Source organism: Vipera ursinii (assembly GCF_947247035.1).
Source record: "Vipera ursinii genome assembly, chromosome: 3".
Lineage (NCBI taxonomy): Eukaryota > Metazoa > Chordata > Lepidosauria > Squamata > Viperidae > Vipera > Vipera ursinii.
In genome coordinates, this window is record NC_139516.1 from 26,830,369 (window position 1) to 26,852,394 (window position 22,026).

At 38.7% G+C, this 22,026-nt stretch overlaps 1 protein-coding gene across 8 annotated transcripts in view; it reads right to left on the minus strand.

The window, feature by feature from the left end:
- Positions 1 to 10,370: 10,370 nt before the first annotated feature.
- PPP1R16B (protein phosphatase 1 regulatory subunit 16B) overlaps positions 10,371 to 22,026 on the minus strand; it is a 117,269-nt gene continuing 105,613 nt past the window's right edge. For all 8 annotated transcript variants that reach the window (XM_083358032.1, XM_083358029.1, XM_083358033.1 and 5 more), the window contains 4 exons: positions 20,146 to 20,221; positions 19,116 to 19,245; positions 15,940 to 16,108; positions 10,371 to 15,310 (listed from right to left, as the gene is read on the minus strand). In XM_083358032.1, the coding sequence (XP_083214158.1) occupies positions 14,789 to 15,310; positions 15,940 to 16,108; positions 19,116 to 19,245; positions 20,146 to 20,221 (897 nt within the window). In that variant the 3' untranslated portion in view covers positions 10,371 to 14,788. The remainder of the gene's footprint in view (positions 15,311 to 15,939; positions 16,109 to 19,115; positions 19,246 to 20,145; positions 20,222 to 22,026) is intronic.

Sequence of the window (22,026 nt, forward strand, 5' to 3'; positions counted from 1 at the left end):
CACCCCCACCCCAAGGATCACTAGTGCTTTTTGTTTAAATTTTATTTAAAATTTTATTCTTTTCAAATGATCTGGAATGAGGCCTGAAAAGAGGGAATGTCATGTTTGTGGATGACACCAAACTAGTCAGAACAGTAAACTCAAAAAAGATTGGGGAATGTTTGAAAGTGGGTGAATATATTTCAAAATGGCAAATGAAATTCATTATAAACAACTATAGTGATGCATGTAAGTATCAAACATCTGATTTGGTAGCAAGAGTGGATCAGAAACGAAGTACATAGTTCTGTGAAAATATCAGAGTGCACCACACCTTAAGAAAATATTATAAAGCTTGAAAATGTGCAAAAAGGCAGTCAAAATTATTACTGTACAAGAGCAACTCCCATACAAAGATTACAGTAACAGGAGCTTTTTAGCTTGGAATAAGGGTAAAGACCCCTTCATGGATTACTGCCTTGTCGTGGCGAAGGGGCTTGCGTAATTCAATGAAGCTATGAGCTATGCCGTGCAGGGCCACCCAAGACGGACAGGTCATAGCAGAGAGTTCTGACAAAACGTGATCCACTGGAGAAGGAAATGGCAACCCACTCCAGTATCTTTGCCATGAAAACCCTATGGACAGTACCAAAAGGCAAAACGATACGACGCTGGAAGATGAGCCCCTCAGGTCGGAAGGCGTCCAATATGCTACTGGGGAAGAGCAGAGGGCTAGTACTAGTAGCGCCAGAAAGAATGAAGCGACTGGGCCAAAGCCGAAAGGACGCTCAGCTGTGGATGTGTCTGGTGGTGAAAGGAAAGTCCGATGCTGTAAAGATTTTTTCTCCATAGGAACCTGGAATGTAAGATCCATGAATCAAGGAAAACTGGACGTGGTCAAACAAGAGATGACAAGACTGAACATTGACATCTTAGGTATCAGCGAACTAAAATGGACAGGAATGGGTGAATTTAATTCAGATGACCATCAGGTATACTACTGTGGGCAAGAATCCTTCAGAAGAAATGGAGTAGCCTTCATAGTCAATAAAAGAGTAGGAAAAGCAATACTGGGATACAATCCTCAAAATGACAGAATGATCTCAGTTCGAATCCAAGGGAAACCATTCAATATCACAGTAGTCCAAGTCTATGCCCCAACCACCAGTGCTGAAGAGGATGAAATTGACCAGTTCTATGAAGCACTACAGCACCTTATAGAACTAACACCCAAAAATGATGTTCTTATCATCATGGGGGATTGGAATGCTAAAGTAGGAAGCCAAAAGATAACTGGAATAACAGGCAAGTTTGGCCTTGGAGTGCAAAATGAAGCAGGGCACAGGCTGATAGAATTCTGTCAAGAGAATACGATGGTCATAGCAAACACTCTTTTCCAACAACCCAAGAGACGGCTCTACACATGGACATCACCAGATGGTCAACACAGAAATCAGATTGACTATATGCTCTGCAGCCAAAGATGGAGAAGCTCTATACAGTCAGTAAAAACAAGACCAGGAGCTGACTGTGGCTCAGACCATGAGCTTCTCCTTGCAAAGTTTAGGCTTAAACTGAAGAAAGTAGGGAAAAGCACTAGGCCACTCAGGTATGAATTAAATCATATCCCTGTTGAATATACAGTAGAGGTGACAAATAGATTTAAGGAATTAGATCTGATAGACAGAGTGCCTGAAGAACTATGGACAGAGGTTCGTGACATTGTACAACAGGTAGCAACCAAAACCATCCCAAAGAAAAAGAAATGCAAGAAAGCAAAATGGCTGTCTGAGGAAGCTTTGCAAATAGCTGAGGAAAGGAGGGAAGCGAAAGGCAAGGGAGAAAAAGAAAGATACACCCAATTGAATGCAGAATTCCAGAGAATAGCTAGAAGAGATAAGAATGCCTTCTTAAATGAACAGTGCAAAGAAATAGAAGAAAACAATAGAATAGGGAGGACCAGAGATCTTTTCAAGAAAATTGGAGAAATGAAGGGAACGTTTAATGCAAAAATGGGCATGATAAAGGACCAAAATGGCAGGGACCTAACAGAGGCAGAAGAGATTAAGAAGAGGTGCCAAAATTACACAGAAGAACTATACAAGAATGAGCTTAACGTCCCTGATAATCACAATGAGGTGGTCACTGACCTCGAGCCAGACATCCTAGAATGTGAAGTGAAGTGGGCCTTAGAAAAGCTGAGCAACAACAAAGCTAGTGGAGGTGACAGTATTCCAGCTGAGCTATTCAAAATCTTAAAAGACAATGCAGTAAAAGTGCTACACTCAATTTGCCAGCAAATTTGGAAAACTCAACAGTGGCCACAGGATTGGAAAAGATCAGTTTACATTCCAATTCCTAAGAAAGGCAGTGCCAAAGAATGTTCAAACTATCGCACCATTGCACTCATTTCTCATGCTAGTAAAGTCATGCTTAAAATCCTACAAGCTAGACTTCAGCAGTATGTGGATCGAGAACTACCAGAAGTGCAGGCAGGATTTCGAAGAGGCAGAGGAACTAGAGATCAAATTGCCAACATACGCTGGATCATGGAGAAAGCTAGGGAGTTCCAGAAAAACATCTACTTCTGCTTCATTGACTATGCTAAAGCCTTTGATTGTGTGGATCATAACAAACTGTGGCAAGTTCTTAAAGAGATGGGAGTACCAGACCATCTTATTGGTCTCTTGAGAAACCTATATGCGGGTCAAGAAGCAACAGTGAGAACTGGACACGGAACCACTGATTGGTTCAAAATTGGGAAAGGAGTCCGGCAAGGCTGTATACTGTCGCCCTGCCTATTTAACTTATATGCAGAGCACATCATGAGAAAGGCAGGGCTAGATGAATCAAAAGTTGGAATTAAGATTGCCGGAAGAAATATCAACAACCTAAGATACGCAGATGATACCACTCTAATGGCAGAAAGTGAAGAAGAACTAAAGAGCCTCTTGTTGCAGGTGAAGAAGGAGAGTGCAAAACTTGGGTTGAAACTTAACATTAAGAAAACCAAGATCATGGCATCCGGCCCTCTCAATTCCTGGCAAATAGATGGGGAAGAAATGGAGGTAGTGACAGATTTTATTTTCCTGGGCTCCAAGATCACTGCAGATGGGGACTGTAGCCAAGAAATTAAAAGACGCTTGCTCCTGGGGAGGAAAGCCATGGCAAATCTAGACAGCACACTAAAAAGCAGAGACATCACCCTGTCAACAAAAGTGCGTATAGTCAAGGCTATGGTCTTTCCAGTTGCAATGTATGGTAGTGAAAGTTGGACCATAAGAAAGGCTGAGCGCCAAAGAATTGAGGCCTTTGAACTGTGGTGCTGGAGAAGACTCCTGCGAGTCCCTTGGACTGCAAGGCGATCAAACCGGTCAGTCCTAGAGGAGATCAATCCTGACTGCTCTTTAGAAGGCCAGATCCTGAAGCTAAAACTCAAGTACTTTGGCCACCTAATGAGAAGGAAGGACTCCCTGGAGAAGAGCCTAATGCTGGGGAAGATCGAGGGCAATAGAAGAAGGGGACGACAGAGAATGAGGTGGCTGGATGGAGTCACTGAAGCAGTAGGCGTGAGCTTAAATGGACTCCAGAAGATGGTAGAGGACAGGAAGGCCTGGAGGAATGTTGTCCATAGGGTCGCGATGGGTCGGACACGACTTCGCAGCTAACAACAACAAAGGGTAAAGGATGAAATGATAGAGGAATTTGCTGTCAGGAATTGTGGCTACTGTAGCTAATTTGGATGATTCTAAAAGGGGACCAGATAATTGCCTAGAGCAGGGGTCGGCAACCTTGGCTCTTTTATGACTCGCGGACTTCAATTCCCAGAATTCCTGAGCCAGCATAGCTGGCTCAGGAATTCTGGGAGTTGAAGTCCGCGAGTCATAAAAGAGCCAAGGTTGCCGACCCCTGGCCTAGAGGATCAAGTATAAAAATTTACAGTCTCTTTACTTCAGAAATTGTTTACTATCTCCTGAGCGGCTTAAAATGAGTTGGTGGGAAGTAATAGTAAAAGGGGACAATCTCCCTCCAGTCCAGAGAATGTGACACACAGTGCTTCAATAGATAATCCTTGTTCTAACAGGCTCTTCACATGGAATTTGAATAAGTTCTCTTTCACAAAAGCATAAGAGTTGGAAAGCAACATTTAGACCAGTGTTTCTCAACCTGAGCAACTTTAATGCATCTGGACTTCAACTCCCAGAATTCTCTAGCCAGCAAATGCAATACACTGCTCAGTTTAGGAATTTAGTTTGAAACATCTGTGGCTGTCAAGCCTCTGCTTGAACATACCTGGCAAAAGGAAACATACTGCCTGTCTTAATAATTGGTTCCATTGCCAAACTCTTCCTTAGTTTATTCTACCATTTAATGAGTGTTGTGCGATAATATTTCAGTTTGAAGTGTTATCATATTCTGCTCAGTATTTAGGTCTCAAGCCTGAACATGCTGAGTTCCTTTATTCTTCCTAGTGATTATCTTCTAGATCCTCAATGTCTTCGTTGCTTTTCTCTGAACCTGTTCCAGTTTTTCTAAATAGCATGGTACCCAGAACTGAGACAAACTCAAGGTAAAATCTCACTAATGAAGAATAAAATAGAATTGTTTCTTCCACTGATTTAAGATATGCAATTCCAAAATTGCATTTGCTTTTTTTACAGTCTCATCACACTTTTGAGCCACATTCAGTTTATATCTTCTACTATTGCAAGAGCTTTTTCATAAGCCTCATTGCCAAGCTAGCTGCATCTCATTCTATATCTGTATGTTTCATGTTTCTTAAGTAATTTTGTACTTGGCTTGCTTAAATTTCATTCCATTATTTTCTCCAAGCTATCAAGATGATTTTGAATTTTATTTCAGTCTTCTAATTAATTAATTAGCTATCGTAATGTAAATCACAAGACCCTGGGATGCTGCAACATTCCAGCTGATCAGCGCTTTTTCTGGGCTCAGCAGAAGCACCGGGATCAGCGCCGAGCTCCAGCTGGAGCCTGGCGCTGATCCTAGCGCTTCCGCTGAGCCCTGACAGCCCTGCAGCTCCAGCTGTCTCTCACTCAGGCTTGTGTGGTGCTGCCATCGGTTTGGCTCATTCCCCTCTCCCATTATCACTTTTCTAGGATGGTTGTGTACCACCTGCCAGGTGCCAATGTACCAAAGGTGGTACCCGTACCACTGGTTGAAAAGCCCTGTTTTATAGTATTTGCCATGCTTTCAGGAATTGTGAACATTGAAAGTCAAATATTAGTAAGTCAATCAATGAGAAGTATGTTTTTTTAAAACAGCTATGAGAATTTAAATACATTTTGAACCTGTATTTAGGATTATGTTTACTATATTACAACAACCCCTAAATATTTTTCTCTTCATTTTTTCCAAAAGAATCTTCCATAAGGTTTCTTTACTTTTCAGCTAGGGTTCAGGTTTATTGCCACTGAGTTCAAATTTATAGTAGTTTGGAGTGCTTACATTTTCTGTCATAAATAGGTAACTTTGTAGTGGAAATCATTCTGAATCTACTAGAGTCAATTTAATGAATTGGAGGACACAGCCTGTGGTGATGTGAGATGAGGAAAACAACTTGAGACCATCAAGGATTGAGATCCAAGGAAACCAACAGTAGTAAAAATAGTTAGATGGCATCAGGATTCACGGCTCCGGACCTTTGGCATTTAGGCCTTGAACTGGAGGCTCCTTTACCTATCCCAAGGAAAACCACCATTGCTAGAGAAGGGGTCAGAAGCAAAGAGGCACATGAATGCTTAGCTGTGTACGGAACCATGTAACACAGGCAAATCTATTCAAGAGCAACTTGGAACAGAAAATAAGGATTGATCAATGCCAGATTCCTGTATTTAACATCCACAATCTTTAGCCATATATTGTATGTTGCTTTTAAATATGTTCCTATTATCTAGCCATGAAGTTTGACTTTAAAAAGTAACATTGTCTCGAGTATTGTTTCCAATCCCAGTCTGCGATTCTCAAAGGGAACATCTCCCTTGTTCCTGCTGTAGCTGTACAAGGCAGCTGTGTGATCCTGGGGAAAAAGTTGCTATATGGAATTGCCAGGAGATGCAACGTGGATACTCTTAAAGTCTGAAGCTGTATACAACCCTCATCTGTCACATACATATTTTATTTTATTGAGTGACGAAAATCTTTTGTATACTGCTTCCCATTAAAACTTGAAGTGAAATAGGTTTAAAGTAGGAAATGTCATAAGAAAAAAATTCCCCTCAAGAAATCAGCTTGAGCTTAGTTATTGCAAAGAGGTATTTTCTATTCTTTAAATTGAATCAGATGGCAGAGTGCCAAAGGACACAGCTCAATCAACTTTAATCTGCATTTTTATAACTTTGCCAGATGTTAAGTTTATCGAGTTTCCCACATATAGTTCAAGGCAGCTACCTACATGCAGCAGCAAATCTAAATATATCAGATTATTTTTCACTATCTCTTTCCGGATGAATGGGCACATCAGATAAACAGATGTACTGAATAATTAAATACACTAGGAGGCCACAAGTTTTATCTTCATACCACATGCATTTGGATGTGTATTTGTAATGTATGCATACTTGTTTACATCTGCGTAGGCACATCTGTGTGAGCAGGAACTCTGCATTTTTTCCCATATTCATCTGAGTTAGTGATACCAAGAAAAAAAATACGTCTTTATTTGATGAATTTTTTAAAATTCTTATAGTTGCATGTACTAATTATGAGGTGCATGTGACCATCATGCCTTTCATTCTATAATCTTCTTTTCTTACCCTGCAGCCTCCCTAGCTTTCCATTCCCTAGCCTTGGTGGAGCAGTGGGCTAATGCCTCCTTAAGTAACACCAGCTGCCTGCAATTATTGCAGGTTCGCATCCCACAAGGCTCAAGGTTGACTCAGCCTTCCATCCTTCCGAGGTAGGTAAAATGAGGACCCAGATTGTTGGGGGCAATTAAGCTGACTTTGTAATAATGCCGCTTGGGGGGGGGGGAGTCCTAATAAGCAGGCATATACATAGGATGAAGGCTACTGCTAAGCTTGTAAGCCGCCCTGAGTCTTCGGAGAAGGGTGGGATATAAATGGAATTAAAATAAATAAATAAATAAATTCATTCATCAATTTTCAAATAAAGATATATTAAAAGAATCCTTGTTATGAAAGATTTCAGTTCTAAAAATATGGGCAGCTAGAGAGACTTCAGAAAGAGCAAAATATATGTGTCTGTAGGTCTAGGAAGAATAAGTAGTATACCATCTGCAGCATGGGTGTCAAACTCGCCATGTCATGTGACGTGTCACAACGTATCACTACTTTTTTTTCGCATTGCCAGAGCTGGGGTGGTCACTGCCTCCACATGATGCAACTGGCCCGCAGTCTGGCAGTTTGACACCCCTGATCTGTAGCATTATAATCCAACAGCATTAGACTCAAAAACCCCAAGGGAAATTGGAAAGAACGTTGGTGTGCCACAGCTTTTTATTTTCAGCCATCAACTAGTGTAAGTATATTTTGTAAAAGAAGATGACAAAAGAAAAATTATGGTTAAAAATTGGCCAGATCAGGCTGGGGACTGTGGTGGAAAATATGCCATAAAGAACTTTCTCATTCATTCCTTGGGAAAGGCAACCTGAAAAAGCAAAAGAGCCACTGGGAAGCGGTTCCATCACACATAAAAAAAAGTGGAGCCGCGTGCGTGAGTCCATGCACGCGCATGCGCAAAAATAGTTTGCGCATGCACAAAACATTTTGTTTCTTGCGCATGCGCATATGCGCGCGCACGGTTACTTTATGTGTGATGGAACCGGTTGCGCGGCGGCGACGGCCCATTTGCAGAGCCGACATTAATCTGGCACCCAGTCAAACGGTCACCTCCTTATTGTGATGCCATCTTTCAACCACCCGTGTAAAATTTTCTGGCAAAGCTTCCGTAATCTTAGAAATACAGGGAGAAAGAAAAGCAACACAGAGCGTGAGCCTTTTGTTTTTTCTTTACGAGAAAAGATCCTGTTGTTAAAGTGCTCTTTTCCCTACGACATAAAAGCCCAAACCTTACAAACTGGCAGCCCTCCTCCATTGCATCAGCTCTCCACACAGCCTAGTATTGTGCTGATTTAATTTAAAAAGTCCCGGAGAGTTCCGAGGAACTTGCTCCCCAACTTCGACGTTTTCCCATTTCGACAAAATGGCAGAACCCCACCCCTCTTCTTGGTGCCATTCGATGCTTTAATAACTACGAGAAAGGCAGAAATTTAGCACGATCAGCCCTCAGGCAGTGCTGGCTGCCCCAGTATTTCTGCCTCCCACGCAGCAGAAAGAGCACAAGGGGTGAGACTGGGTGGAGGGGGTGGCAGCGATATGACAAACCCTTGAAAGAAGCCCGATTCCCTTTTCCTTACCCAACGCAATCGCGGCCTCAGTCACCGAAGCCTCGCATTCTCCCAAGCAGAAAAAGGGGACCTCTGTGCGCGACTATGTGAAGGGTAGTGCTGAGAGGCCCAACCGCACCTACTCTGAACTTTCTTGCTGCTTTGTGGCTATAAAAAGAACTCCTGGGACTTAATTTTCCCAGCTAAACAGCCGACGGGTTTGGTTTTTCTGGAGCCTCTGAGAGCCGAGTCGCGTCAGGAACTGCTTGGCGCTTGTTAAAAAGCAAACCAGCCTTTCTTCTCTGGCCTCTTAAACGCAATGAAATACGGAAGTGCAAGTCCATACTATTTCCGTTGCCATCGCTTAGTTCAGCGCCACATTTTGAGTGGAAAAATTGCCCAGTTTCCTTAGAAACTGGCAAGTTATGTGTGCTCTGCAATATGTAGAGTTTAGTAACAGGCCGCAGCAACTTTCCATTCGGAGAGGTGCGTGCGCAGCTCTCCAAAGGTTTGGAGAGGTGCGTGTGCAGCTCTCCAAAGGTTTGGAGAGCTGCGTGCGCACCTCCACCCGTTTGGAGAGGTGCGTGTGCGGCGCCACCCGTTTACAGACCTGCTGCCGCGGCCCGTTTGCAGAGCTACCACCATATATATATATATATATATTTGTTCTCTGTATGTATATATATATATATACATGAATAGGCCTACAACTGAATCCAGCTGCCTCTTTAAAGAAAAATAAATGCTTACATGCTCTGTCAACATCAATAAACAAGCAGAAGGAAAAATCTTTATAAGATAGATGGATAGATTTGTCTGGCCACAGACTGCTAGGTAAGGTAGAACTGGTTCAACAAAACTACTGTGTTTGTAAACAAATCCAGAGAGTCACTTATCATGATCATGTGACTTCCAGGCTATAAATTCTATAGAACAGAGAGAAAATAGGTGTTTCAGTGCACACTGTGGATTCATATTGAATAAAGATTCTTTTATTCTCAATCTCTATGTTTCAGTGTAATCAGGAATGCCATAAAAATATGTAGTCTATGCAGTGCTTTTTTTGTAAAAGAAAAAGGTGCCGGAACTCACATATGTCATACAACCCGCCTTGCTTACCCTACAAGGTTCCATCCAAAAAAGGTGCCGGAACTCCGTTCTGAGCATTCTATGAGAAAAAAAGCCCTGAGTCTATGAACAAAACTTCAATTATTTCCTGAATCCTGACTGTAATCTTTTAATTTATTTATATCCCACTTTTCTCACATGGAATTTACAATAAATTACATTGGTTTCTCAGCTAGTACTGACTTGAGACTATATCTGGTCAGCTTCAGCTAAGCTGGTAGATCAGGAACTTTTAAATATATTACCGTACTGGCCAGATTTCCAGTAAAAGCTAGAGTTACAGTTCAGCAACACCTGGAGTGTTGCATATTGCTTCCTTCTACATTAGGTCCTATTGCAAGGCAACAAAATAGATTGCTAAAAAAAAACACACTGTTTACACATAGGACAGAGATATTAAAGTTCTGCAAGCACAATCCTTTTTTCATACATTACTTTTGAATAGGCACAAAGAATCAACACTCATCTCCTTTGCTGTTAATAAATTTAAACTTTACGTTAAAAACTGTTCACTTAAACAAAGGCAGAAACTTATACTGATTACCCCATGTCATCAGATTTCTGAGGCAGTTTAAGACTTCATATATTGTTTCAAATAGTTATGGAATGACCATCTTTTCATGCATCATATAATCCTATTGTCTTTCATAAAAATAAGAAATAATCCTTCTTTTAAAACTTTTAATATATTAGATTTGATGGGCCAAAATGATGTCTCTATATACACTGTGTTGCTAATATACAATGTTTTCTTTACCTTCACCCTCACTTTTTTTTACAAATATTTCAATGAAATCCTTAGAGTCCTCATTGCAAAGGCTAACCAAACTGCTGAAATGGTGTGAATGTAGCTTATCGTCACTGTTTATTGGTCAGTCACCAGTGGCTCCTAAATTATCGTGTAACATTTACCTCATGCCAGAATAATCATTACAACAATCTGTCTTAAAAAGATAGCCCATTTTTAACAACCCCCTTAATTAAAAAGCAATAGTTTTCCAATGACATTACTAGACATTTCTCTCATTTTACTGTAAAGATTAGGATTCTGTGGAAATTTGAAATTCAGAAATGACAGTTTGGAGAGGAAAACAGATGGTCAGATTCTATGCTACAAGAATGCCTCATGGGGATTTTTATTTTGTTTGTTGTTTCAAAATTACAAAACAAGTTGGAGCTATAGATAATGAAATTCTTTCCAAAAATAGAGTTATAGGGAGAGCTATTTAAATTACAAAAGAAAATTGTACAAAAGAAAACTTGGGGTAAATTGTGGATGCTTTCCATTGCTAATAGAACTTGGAGAAATGGCTGGATTATTTTTTAATAGGCATTAACTTTTAAAGTAACAAAATGAACATGACTCCATTCTATGGAAAACTCACTGCATTCTCCTAAAAGCAAGCAATATCTGTCTGGAAGGTACTTTGTTTTTAAGCATTTTTTGTTTGCTTCATACAACAGAATTTACACCTCTTTCTGCATAAAAATATAGACCACATTTCTACAACTTCTTGAGGCCTCTCATTGTTACCTTCAGCTCCTTGAATATTTCACCAACTATTCATTCAGTTCCATGAAACTACACCAAGTTGAGGAAAATCGAAACACCCTAAAGCTTGCAATTATTAGCAAAACAGAGATTCTGGTAATGGATGCTATTTCAACCTACCCACATATAAAATAAATATTATTATTTGGCAATTCCGTATAACTCAGGTTGTCTAAAAATATTTTGATTACATACAAATAGTCACGGGAATAAAGTTGCCACAATGCATGGCAAGCCTGGTTTTGAAATGATAACTTGGGATTTATAGCAACATATGTGATCGGGTTTTCCCCAAATGTGTCATATAGCCTCACATAGAAAAAAATGTAAACTGCATTTGGGATTTAGTATATACCAGTTGGAGTATGGTATGAATATTATTTTAACTGAATTTACAGATTAGGCAAGTAAGAAGACATTTTTTCAGATAGGTAGGAATAAGAAAAACAAATCTGAGCCAGTCATGCTATAAAATGATTCTCTCAAGTCTATACCAACTGTGAGGAATATGTGTTTCCACAAGTTGCACAAGATCTTTGTTAGCTGTAGCTGTTAGCTGTAAAAGTTGGGGGTTATAGGAGCTGAAATTCAACAATAGTTGGCTTCATAAATTCCTGCAGTTTTACAGTTATTGTGGTAATTTGAGTCCTGCATCAGACATCTGAAAAATATATATTGTGTAATACTTTTACTGTCCACCTGAGGGCATGACAGACCTGTATTCAGCATACACTGACTATTAAAGGGCTGGTATAAATTCAAGAAGTTAATGAGGAAATAGCATTTAAATAAACTACATAGAGACATTTTCTATTGTTGTTTTTCCAATTGGTGGTAGTATAGTAAATATCTTACAATTCTGCATATATAGATTTACAACAAAGCAACAAAGCTGATTTTTTTTAAAAAAAAAATCTGGCACTACATACATTGGAGCGGACTGTACTAGAAAGCAGATTAAATACAGTACTGTATATTCTTTAACAAAGCTTTGGAAAAAAAATATAGAAGTGGTGATAAAACTCAAGAAAGTTACAAGCAGAAAGAAACTAGATCAGGACCTAATACATTAACATTTTCTCTTCTACGTGCAATTACTGATGCTACATAGATTTACTTGTCAGGGTTCCCTATAAATCATAATTTGATATAGATGCTGAGAGGTTTTGTTAAACACCTGTCTCCTTGCTACTAACTACAGAACAATTCTTTCAACTGCTGGAGAAGAAGGAAGATTGTACTTCTGAACTATCCTTAATTGCTATTGTATGTTATGATCAACATTTTATCACTTTGACTATCTTATTGAAAACAGAGAACCAGGATTACCTGCTCAGATGTACAGCTCTTTGCATAGAAAGCTTCAGAGAGAACATGTACCTAACAATTTAGATAAAAGAGAAAAAGTCCAACAAAATAATCCTGTTTCAGTATTATCCTCTTTCTCCAATTTAAAACATCTTTTGAAAAACTGAAGCAAATATAAATAAAAATAAAGACAAGTGTTTTGAAGTTATATTTGTAAGTACAAAATTGACTGAATATTGAATAGGTGACATTTTCAGCTACTTTATTATTTATCAGCTCTAGCACAACACTAAAGAGATGCTTTTTCAACATTATGAATTAAATAAGATGTGAGATTTTCATTGCTGAATCAGTCATTTTAATCACATATAATTTGCCAACACACAGCTGCTCTTACTTTGCACTGAAGACTGTTTCTCATTATTGTGTGTTAAGCACAAGTTCAGATCTCTAGAACACTTTTAATAAAACAGTCACTTTTTCAGATGAAACATTCATCGTGTGCAATATATATAATTTTAAAAGCCCTATAATTATTCTAAAAATTACACCCTTGGATATATAGTAGAAAAGGCTAAGTTGCCTAGTTTGCCTCTTAGATAGCTAGTTTGCTATGTGTTGTACATTGTTTTCCCTGTTAACGAAAAATGAGCTTTTTTGCTTGCTTGCCGAATGGTTGCCAAAGGAATACAGACTTTGGGTTTTAGCAAGAAAATTCCAAACTTAATCTTCAATTAATGGAACAGTATATCAGATGTAGCATGAAGAGTTTCAGAAGTTACTACATTTTCCTTTCACTCTAAAGAAACTTTATGGGAAGTTAAGATTAAACCACTGCTATTGCATAAATAAGGTATGAGTCAAGAAGAGATTGGGTTAAAAAATAAGACCACCAGCGATCAGTATACCTTTCAGCAAACTAAAATAAATGTGCAGTTAAGCCTCTTATGCAGGCATGTCAAACTGCCGGCCTGTGGGTCAGATGTGTCACGCCGAAACCACACCTACCGATTGCTGGCAATGGGGAAAAGTCGTGATATGTCGTGCAACATCATGTGACATCACGAGTTTGGGAGATAAGAACACATATTTATCTCTTGCAGTCAGGCTTCTACCACATTGGCTAGGGTGCTGGCCACTTACAAATTAAAATATTGCTAGATATTGTTAAGTGGCTTTTATTCAATGTGAAAAGCTCCTTCCTTATGTGTCATATTTCAACAAAAGTCATGGGATGTGCTTCTTTGGAGTGAAGTGATGTACAATACCTTTTGAATGTAACATAGGAAATTTGCAATTGTCCCCAAGCTTTATCCTCCAGGTGCTGGCAGAGAATTTTGAATACTATATTCCTAACACAGTTGGATTGCATCAAAGAAAAGAAGGGTAAATAAATATGTTACAATGAGGAGAACCTGACTCAGGAATGTAGATCTCATATGAATACAACTAAATTCCAGCATATAAATTCTGGCCATCAGTTTCTTGATCAGAAGAAAAGCAGAAAGTGGTAATTACAGAGATTTAGCTAACATTAGCAGTGAAACATAAAATGATGCTCATCCCATCCTCAAACCCTAGTACAGATTTAATGTTTAAAAGCCACTTCAAGGGGTCTTTTTATGCACAGAAGAGCAAGTTAATCAAATGATAGTACAAGTTGCAAGGCATAACACTGAGAAGAAAGAAAACCTCTTTCAAAATCTTCAAAATAGAAGTTGGGGGTAAATCAAAAATGGTAGTTCTCTGATGGAGCATGATGAATTAAAATTTGCTACACTACTGCAATGCATATCAAAATATTTTCAAGTGCAAACTAAATGAAAAAGGATGGGTAGAAAGCATGAATTCTTTTTAACTGAACTGCTCCTCTGAGGAGCTGAAAATAATCTCTTCCTTAAAAGAGTTGAAAATTTCATACTTCATTATTTTATAAAATAATAATAAATGATGGCAAAACAAAATTGGCAGCAAGATAGTTAACATTCCAACAGTGCAGTCACATTAGAGGCCGTGTTTTTGGGTTGGTTCTCATAAAGTGCATATATCTTCATGTACAAAACATTACACAGAGTTGTTTACCTAGTCTGCTTGTAAAAAAGTATTTGTCAGTAATGCTGTACCAATGTCAAAAGAATTTATTTCTCATGTGCTGATTATGGTCCCAGAAACCCATGAATAGATATTTGAAATCAGATTAGAGTTGTAATCAAACAAACACTCTCTCATCTAGTAGATAAAAGTTATGTGTAAAGAGTTTCACTTCCACTTCTCTTTCCACCTACATATGCTCATTTTTCAATGAAACTGCAAAAACAAAATATGGAATTGGGTATGCATAAACCTTGAAGAGCCTAGTCCCGGATGATTAAACCAGATCCTGTGATGAAGTGAAAATGAAGATTCAGTAGTGGATGCAACATGCCTACCAACTTGATAGGAATAAACTGAGATCAGGAGATTCTGCAGCAGCCATGCACCTTCTCCTCCATTTCTTCCATGGGAGCCTTGAATTTTAAGAGAGGTGGGTCACCACTTGACATGGTGTAATAAACTGAAGTTCCATTGGAGGTATAAGAAGGTGTCCTGGAACTAATCAAATGTTCTTTAGCTTCTCCCCCATTTTCCACTGTGTCTCCTATACTGCTACTAAAGTGTGTACTAATGAAGGGGTGGTTGAGAAGTTTGGCTGCTGCTCGCTGCCGTTTCAGTTCAGAAAGGGTTTGGTGGCTCCTTTCTTTGTACTCGTCCCAGATGTGATGAGAGTCAGAAACACCAGGGGTATTGTAGGGCAATACTTGGCTTCCATCATTGTCCAGGGCTGAATGCATTATCCAAACATCTCCATTTGGAATAGAATATTGGTAAGGAATGGAGGGTAGACTGAGTCCATTCTGAAGCAAATTTTCTGAATCACATTGTGTTCCTTTTGTTACCAGCTCTGGAAGGATTATAGCTGTATCAATGGTCAAGTTCTGGAACACAAAAATATATATGAGGTGCAACTTTGCTATTCCATCTATCAAACAACTAACAATGTTTACTGATTTTCTTGCATTATAAAATCAAGCCCTTGTGCTCTACCACATAACTATCCAGCTGAAGGTTCAGGACCACATGAGATATCCCAAAACCTTTTGTGTGGCTCCCAGCGACCCCTACCCCAAAGTTCTTACCAAACTGAATTTCTTAAAGAGAGGGAAAATAGTACATTATTTGACTGGATGATAATCAAATTAAGTTAAAGATAGTTTTTTTTCCTTGCCCCATCTATTATTATCCCAACACACAACTTGGAGGCTAAATACAATTACCGTAAGAAAATGTGCAATCTTGCTGTATGTTAAACCAATACATGGCTTTTTTCCATTGAATGGAATCTATAAAGAATATTTGTTTCCTTTAAAAAAATATAAGGGGCCAGCAATGTTATGAACATAAGATGGAAAGGGAAATAAAGAAGATTTCATAACAGACTATTTATGCTTTGGTTATCATAAGTTTTAGTTATGCAACTGGTACTTCCATAAGATTCACATGGTTTCTTGATTGGAAATGCTTTAATAGGAACAGAAGATTTTGTTAATTATTAGATTTTCCTTACTGGATCTGTGTTCTCTTGGTTAGAGGAAGCCTCCCGAATGTCAATACCGTAGTCAGAAGTTCTTTGCTCCTCAGAAGATTCTATCTGTTGCCAGATAATAGCCTCCTTCTCATATTCCTTTCTATAAAGATTTGTTCGATCTGAAAGGCTTGCCCTCCGCACCACTTTTCTAAGACAAAATGTAAAGAGATGACTTACTAAAATGGTGATTTGCAGAAATGGAATGGACATTTTTCTATAGCTGTACTCACAGCTGCACTTTTCTGAAGAAGGAAAAACCGTCTACCTGAACAGAAATGGACCAGTTTTCTAACACCAGGTGGTACTCATGAGTCATTCTTTTTATTTATTCAAAAGTAGATTGTCAACCATCACAAAATTGAAATTCATGGATGAATCCTCGTTCATCCATATCACATACTGATTCACTCCCTCACTTTAAATTAAATTCATTTCTGTTACACATTCATGGTTTAGAATTTTTCAGACAGCTATTTAATCATGTAAATGTAATGTCAACCTGCAAATTGTTCCTCAATTAATTATAAATCTTACTGTTGCTATCCAAACACTAATAAATTTTTGGATTCTAAATTAATTTTCATCACAGTTTGTATGGAATAACATTTCTTGAGCATTTAAATACTGCACATTTAAATTCAAGAATACGAAGTTACATTTTGGTGCCTTCAAGTCAGTCTTGATTCCTGCTGACTGCCTGGACAAGCCCTGTAGTTTTCATGGCAGTTTTTTGAATGGCAGTGGTTTGCCATTGCCTGTTTCATAGATCTGATAGAAAATGACTGGCCCAAAGTCATCCAACTGGGTTTATATATAAAGTGAGTCTAGAACTCAGGGTCTCCTGGTTCCTAGCCAGATGCCTTAACCACTACACTAAACTAGCATTCTTACATATACACCAAGATATTAATTAGACAAAGTTTATATCTATATCCTAATTATGATGGGGGAATGTCTTAATCTTTCATTTAATGAACTATTCTTTTTATGGATTTCCAAGTTTTAAATCTGATACTCCCAATGTAGTTGCAACTTGCACTATCCCTCTCTGTTGTCCATATTGGCTTGAGCAGTATTCCTAGTTTAAAATATCATCACATGTTCCTCTAGCTAATAGAAAGGTAAGTACCTTGTTGCAATCCATTTTAAACTGCGTGAAACTCTGTTTCCAGATTACTCAAAGTATAAGCAATTGACTTAAATCAAGGATAGTTAACATAGAACATATAGCTAATCAAAAGAACAAAAGTCCAGAGAAAGTTTTTGCTTTATTAGACTAAAAATGGTGGCTAGATTCAGGCCAGTGTTTTGTTCATAAGTTTGTCTATCTGCCACCCCCAAAAGGACAATAGTAAGATACAGTGATACAGAATTAGAAGGCATAATATGGATTTCCCATCTTGAAAAACAGTATGATTGGCTATGTCAATGATAATGACTATTTTGTGAGGTAACTACAGCACACTTCCAAATGTATCCACCATTTGAAAGATTTGTTAATCCCTGCTTTAGGAACAAGCCAAATATAATAACCTATTTAAACTTGGCAATCTTTTGTCAATATTAATTGTTAAAATACATCTTGAATGCCATCATAGATAATAACACATGTTGAACTGCTGTATGGTTTTTTTTCCTTCAGCTCTACCACATGAGTGCATAATTTTGTAATAATAATAATAATAATAATAATAATAATAATAATAATAATAATAATAAGAAGAAGAAGAAGAAGAAGAAGAAGAAGAAGAAGAAGAAGAAGAAGAAGAAGAAGTAGTTGGAAGGGACCTTGGAGGTCATCTAGTCCAACCCCCTGCTCAGGCAGGAAACCCTATACCATTTCATACAAATGGCTGTCCAGTCTCTTCTTAAAAGCTTCCAGTGTTGGAGCATTCACAGCTTCTGGAGGCAGGTTGTTTCACTGGTTAATTGTTCTAACTGTCAGGAATTTTCTCCTTAGTTCTAGGTTGCTTCTCTCCTTGACTAGTTTCCATCTGTTGCTTCTTGTCCTGCTTTCAGGTGCTTTGTAGAATAGCTTGACTGCCTCTTCTTTGTGGCAGCCCCTGAGATATTGGAACACTGCTATCATGTCACCCCTCACCCTTCTCTTCATTAAACTATACATACCCAATTCCAGCAACCGTTCCCTATATGTTTTAGTCTCCAGTCCCCCAATCATCTTTGTTGCTCTTCTCTGTACTCTTTCTATAGTCTCAACATCTTTTTTACATCGTGGTGACCAAAACTGGATACAGTATTCCAGGTGTGGCCTTACCAAGGCATTGTAAAGTGGTATTAGTACTTCATGTGATCTTGATTCTATCCCTCTGTTAATGCAGCCTAGCACTGTGTTTGCTTTTTTGGCAGCTGCAGCATACTGCTGGCTCATATTGAAGTGATTGTCTACTAGGACTCTGAGATCCCTCTCACAGTTACTACTATTGAGCAAGGTACCACCTATACTATACCTGTGCATTTGATTTTTCCTGCCTAAATGTAGAACCTTACTTTTTTCACCATTGAATTTCATTTTTTTAGATAGTGCCCAGTGTTCGAGTTTGTCCAGATCCTCCTGTATCTTAAGCCTATCTTCTGGAGTATTGGCTATTCCTGCCAGCTTGGTGTCGTCTGCAAATTGGATGAGTTCCCCATCTATCCCCTCATCCAAATCGTTGATGATGATGTTGAAGAGCGCTGGGCCCAGAAAAAAGCCCTGGGGTACCCTGAGATCCAAGCTGAAAACTCTATTTAGTCATGAAACTTCTTGGATGAATTCTGGTCAATCTACATCAAAGGTCTTCAAACTTGGCCCTTTTATGACTTGTGGACTTCAACTCCCAGAATTCCTCAGGTCACCAATTAATAGAGAAAATATTTGTCAGTAGAGTGAAATATTAATTTAAAAATCTATCTGAAATATGGACTCTATTTGCTTCAAATAAAACATGTAGAAAAGTAGTGGTTTGGGGGGCAGTGAACAGTATCTTAGTACAAATATTTTGGTTAGCATTTCTTCACCTCAGAATTAGATGGTCATGGTGAAAATCAACCTCAAGAAATTGAAACTGTAGTTTAGGAAAAACTTTGTACAGTCCAGACTGACTGACTGGCAGACAACAGATTTTTAACAAATTTGTTTTTTCCTAATCACTCACCCTCTGCTTCCAGTGCTTGATGTTCTCCTGTTCAAGGAGGACTTATGCCTCATTTGAGACTTCATGATGACATCATGTTTATGCTTTAGCTCTAAGAGCAGAACTTTAAACTCCTCTTCTTCACACAGGTCTAAAGGAACACAAATAAATTCATTTAACTGAATTGCTCAGTGATGATAAAACTGACATAAACATGAAATATTGCATCCAATAGACATTCTACATATAGTACATGGTGCAGGATAGGGAAAAATAGGTGTCTTGTATATCTTTAAGAACTATAGAGTTGATGGCAGATCTGTTATTTGAAGAACACTGTGGATTAAGGCTACCATATCTGAGCTATATAAATCTGGGTAATTGCAGTCAAAAGTTAAAGAGGTTCTGTGATATTTTGTGTAATATACAGATTGCATTTTAATAATTATTAATACCAGGATTTGTAGATTTAGAGAAGTAGACAATCCAGGGGACATCTATATTCTGAAAGATATATTTGCCCAAGAGGTGCATCTAAAACTATTCCTTAAGCATCCATAGTTAATCTATCAGCAAGTGAATCTGTGGGCTCTGCTTTCAAGTTAAGAAATATTAAACACATAAATAGCTTTTAGGGGCATCTGACAATTTCAGGATTACTGAAGAATGCAATAGTTTTATTCTAATGAAGACATAATCCAGACTCAGATTTTCTTTCTTCATCCTTGATACAAAACACAGATTTTCTCACACGTAAAGGCATTTTCAGGAGCATTTTCCCATACTTTACATAACAGCAATGCCTGAGAAATGAAACCAACATTTCATGTTTAGCAAATTTGACAAAGGATTCTGAAGGAATTCTTCTGCAGTATCTCATCCTTACCACCTACATGCTTTGCATGCTATTCATGAACATCATTTTACAAACTAATTTAAGGATACAAGGGCTAGGCAAACTAACAGAGCAATTCCTAAAAGAGAATCAAGATATTTGAATGTTGTTATGCTGTCAAAACTTTGGCTAAGAATAGAAGTGTCAGAAATTCACCTATTGGCATCTCATCCATAGCTGTTCGGGCACTCAGGTTTGCCCCATGGGACACTAAGAGCTCTGCCATTTGCATCTGGAACAAAGAAAATGATGTTAAAATGTAATACCTTCCCACAACATCACCCACCTTTTACTTAAATCTAGCACTAAAAGAAGATAAGCTAGGCAACCAGTATGAAGGTAAACCCTCTCTAAGGCGATATATTTTTCAATAACTACCTTAAAATTAAAATGAAGTGTGAGAATAGGTGAAGTTACTTTTTGAATGGGACCTTTTTCTTCCTAGAATGCATCTACTATACTATACTATTAATTCTGCACATGGGCATCATCTAATATGCAGTATATCAGGAGTCAGCAATGAAGCCCACAATGTAAACAGGTTACCCACTAATAAATCAAATCTAATAAATATTTCAGTTCAATTTTTCCCAAGCTATGCCTTTCAGAAATACTGGGATTTAAATTTTCATAAGCTGTTCAAACTATCGCACCATTGCACTCATTTCTCATGCTAGTAAAGTTATGCTTAAAATCCTACAAGCTAGACTCCAGCAGTATGTGGATCGAGAACTACCAGAAGTACAGGCAGGATTTCGAAGAGGCAGAAGAACTAGAGATCAAATTGCCAACATAAGCTGGATCATGGAGAAAGCTAGAGAGTTCCAGAAAAACATCTACTTCTGCTTCATTGACTATGCTAAAGCCTTTGATTGTGTGGATCATAACAAACTGTGGCAAGTTCTTAAGGAGATGGAAGTACCAGAACATCTTATTTGTCTCTTGAGAAACCTATATGCGGGCCAAGAAGCAACAGTGAGAACTGGACACGGAACCAGTGATTGGTTCAAAATTGGGAAAGGAGTCCGGCAAGGCTGTATACCGTCGCCTTGCCTATTTAACTTATATGCAGAGCACATCATGAGAAAGGCAGGGCTAGATGAATCAAAAGTTGGAATTAAGATTGCTGGAAGAAATATCAACAACCTAAGATATGCAGATGATACCACTCTAATGGCAGAAAGTGAAGAGGAACTGAAGAGTCTCTTGTTGCGAGTGAAGAGGGAGAGTGCAAAAGTTGGGTTGAAACTAAACATTAAGAAAGCCAAGATCATGGCATCCGGCCCTCTCAATTCCTGGCAAATAGATGGGGAAGAAATGGAGGTAGTGACAGATTTTATTTTCCTGGGCTCCAAGATTGCTGCAGATAGGGACTGTAGCCAAGAAATTAAAAGACGCTTGCTCCTCGGGAGGAAAGCCATGGCAAATCTAGACAGCACACTAAAAAGCAGAGACATCACCCTGTCAACAAAAGTGCGTATAGTCAAGGCTATGGTCTTCCCAGTTGCAATGTATGGCAGTGAAAGTTGGACCATAAGAAAGGCTGAGCGCAAAAGAATTGAGGCCTTTGAACTCTGGTGCTGGAGAAGACTCCTGCGAGTCCCTTGGACTGCAAGGCAATCAAACCGGTCAGTCCTAGAGGAGATCAACCCTGACTGCTCTTTAGAAGGCCAGATCCTGAAGCTAAAACTCAAATACTTTGGCCACCTAATGAGGAGGAAGGACTCACTGGAGAAGAGTCTAATGCTGGGAAAGATTGAGGGAAATAGAAGAAGGGGACGACAGAGAATGAGGTGGCTGGATGGAGTTACTGAAGCAGTAGGCGTGAGCTTAAATGGACTGCAGAAGATGGTAGAGGACAGGAAAGCCTGGAGGAACATTGTCCATAGGGTCGCGATGGGTCGGACACGACTTTGCAACTAACAACAACAAGCTGTAGTCAGCTTGGCCAATAAGTGAGTTGGAATTCTGGGAGTCATAATCTAATACTTCTGGAATATACTAGGCTGGGCAAGACTGAGCTAAACTAGGCACATA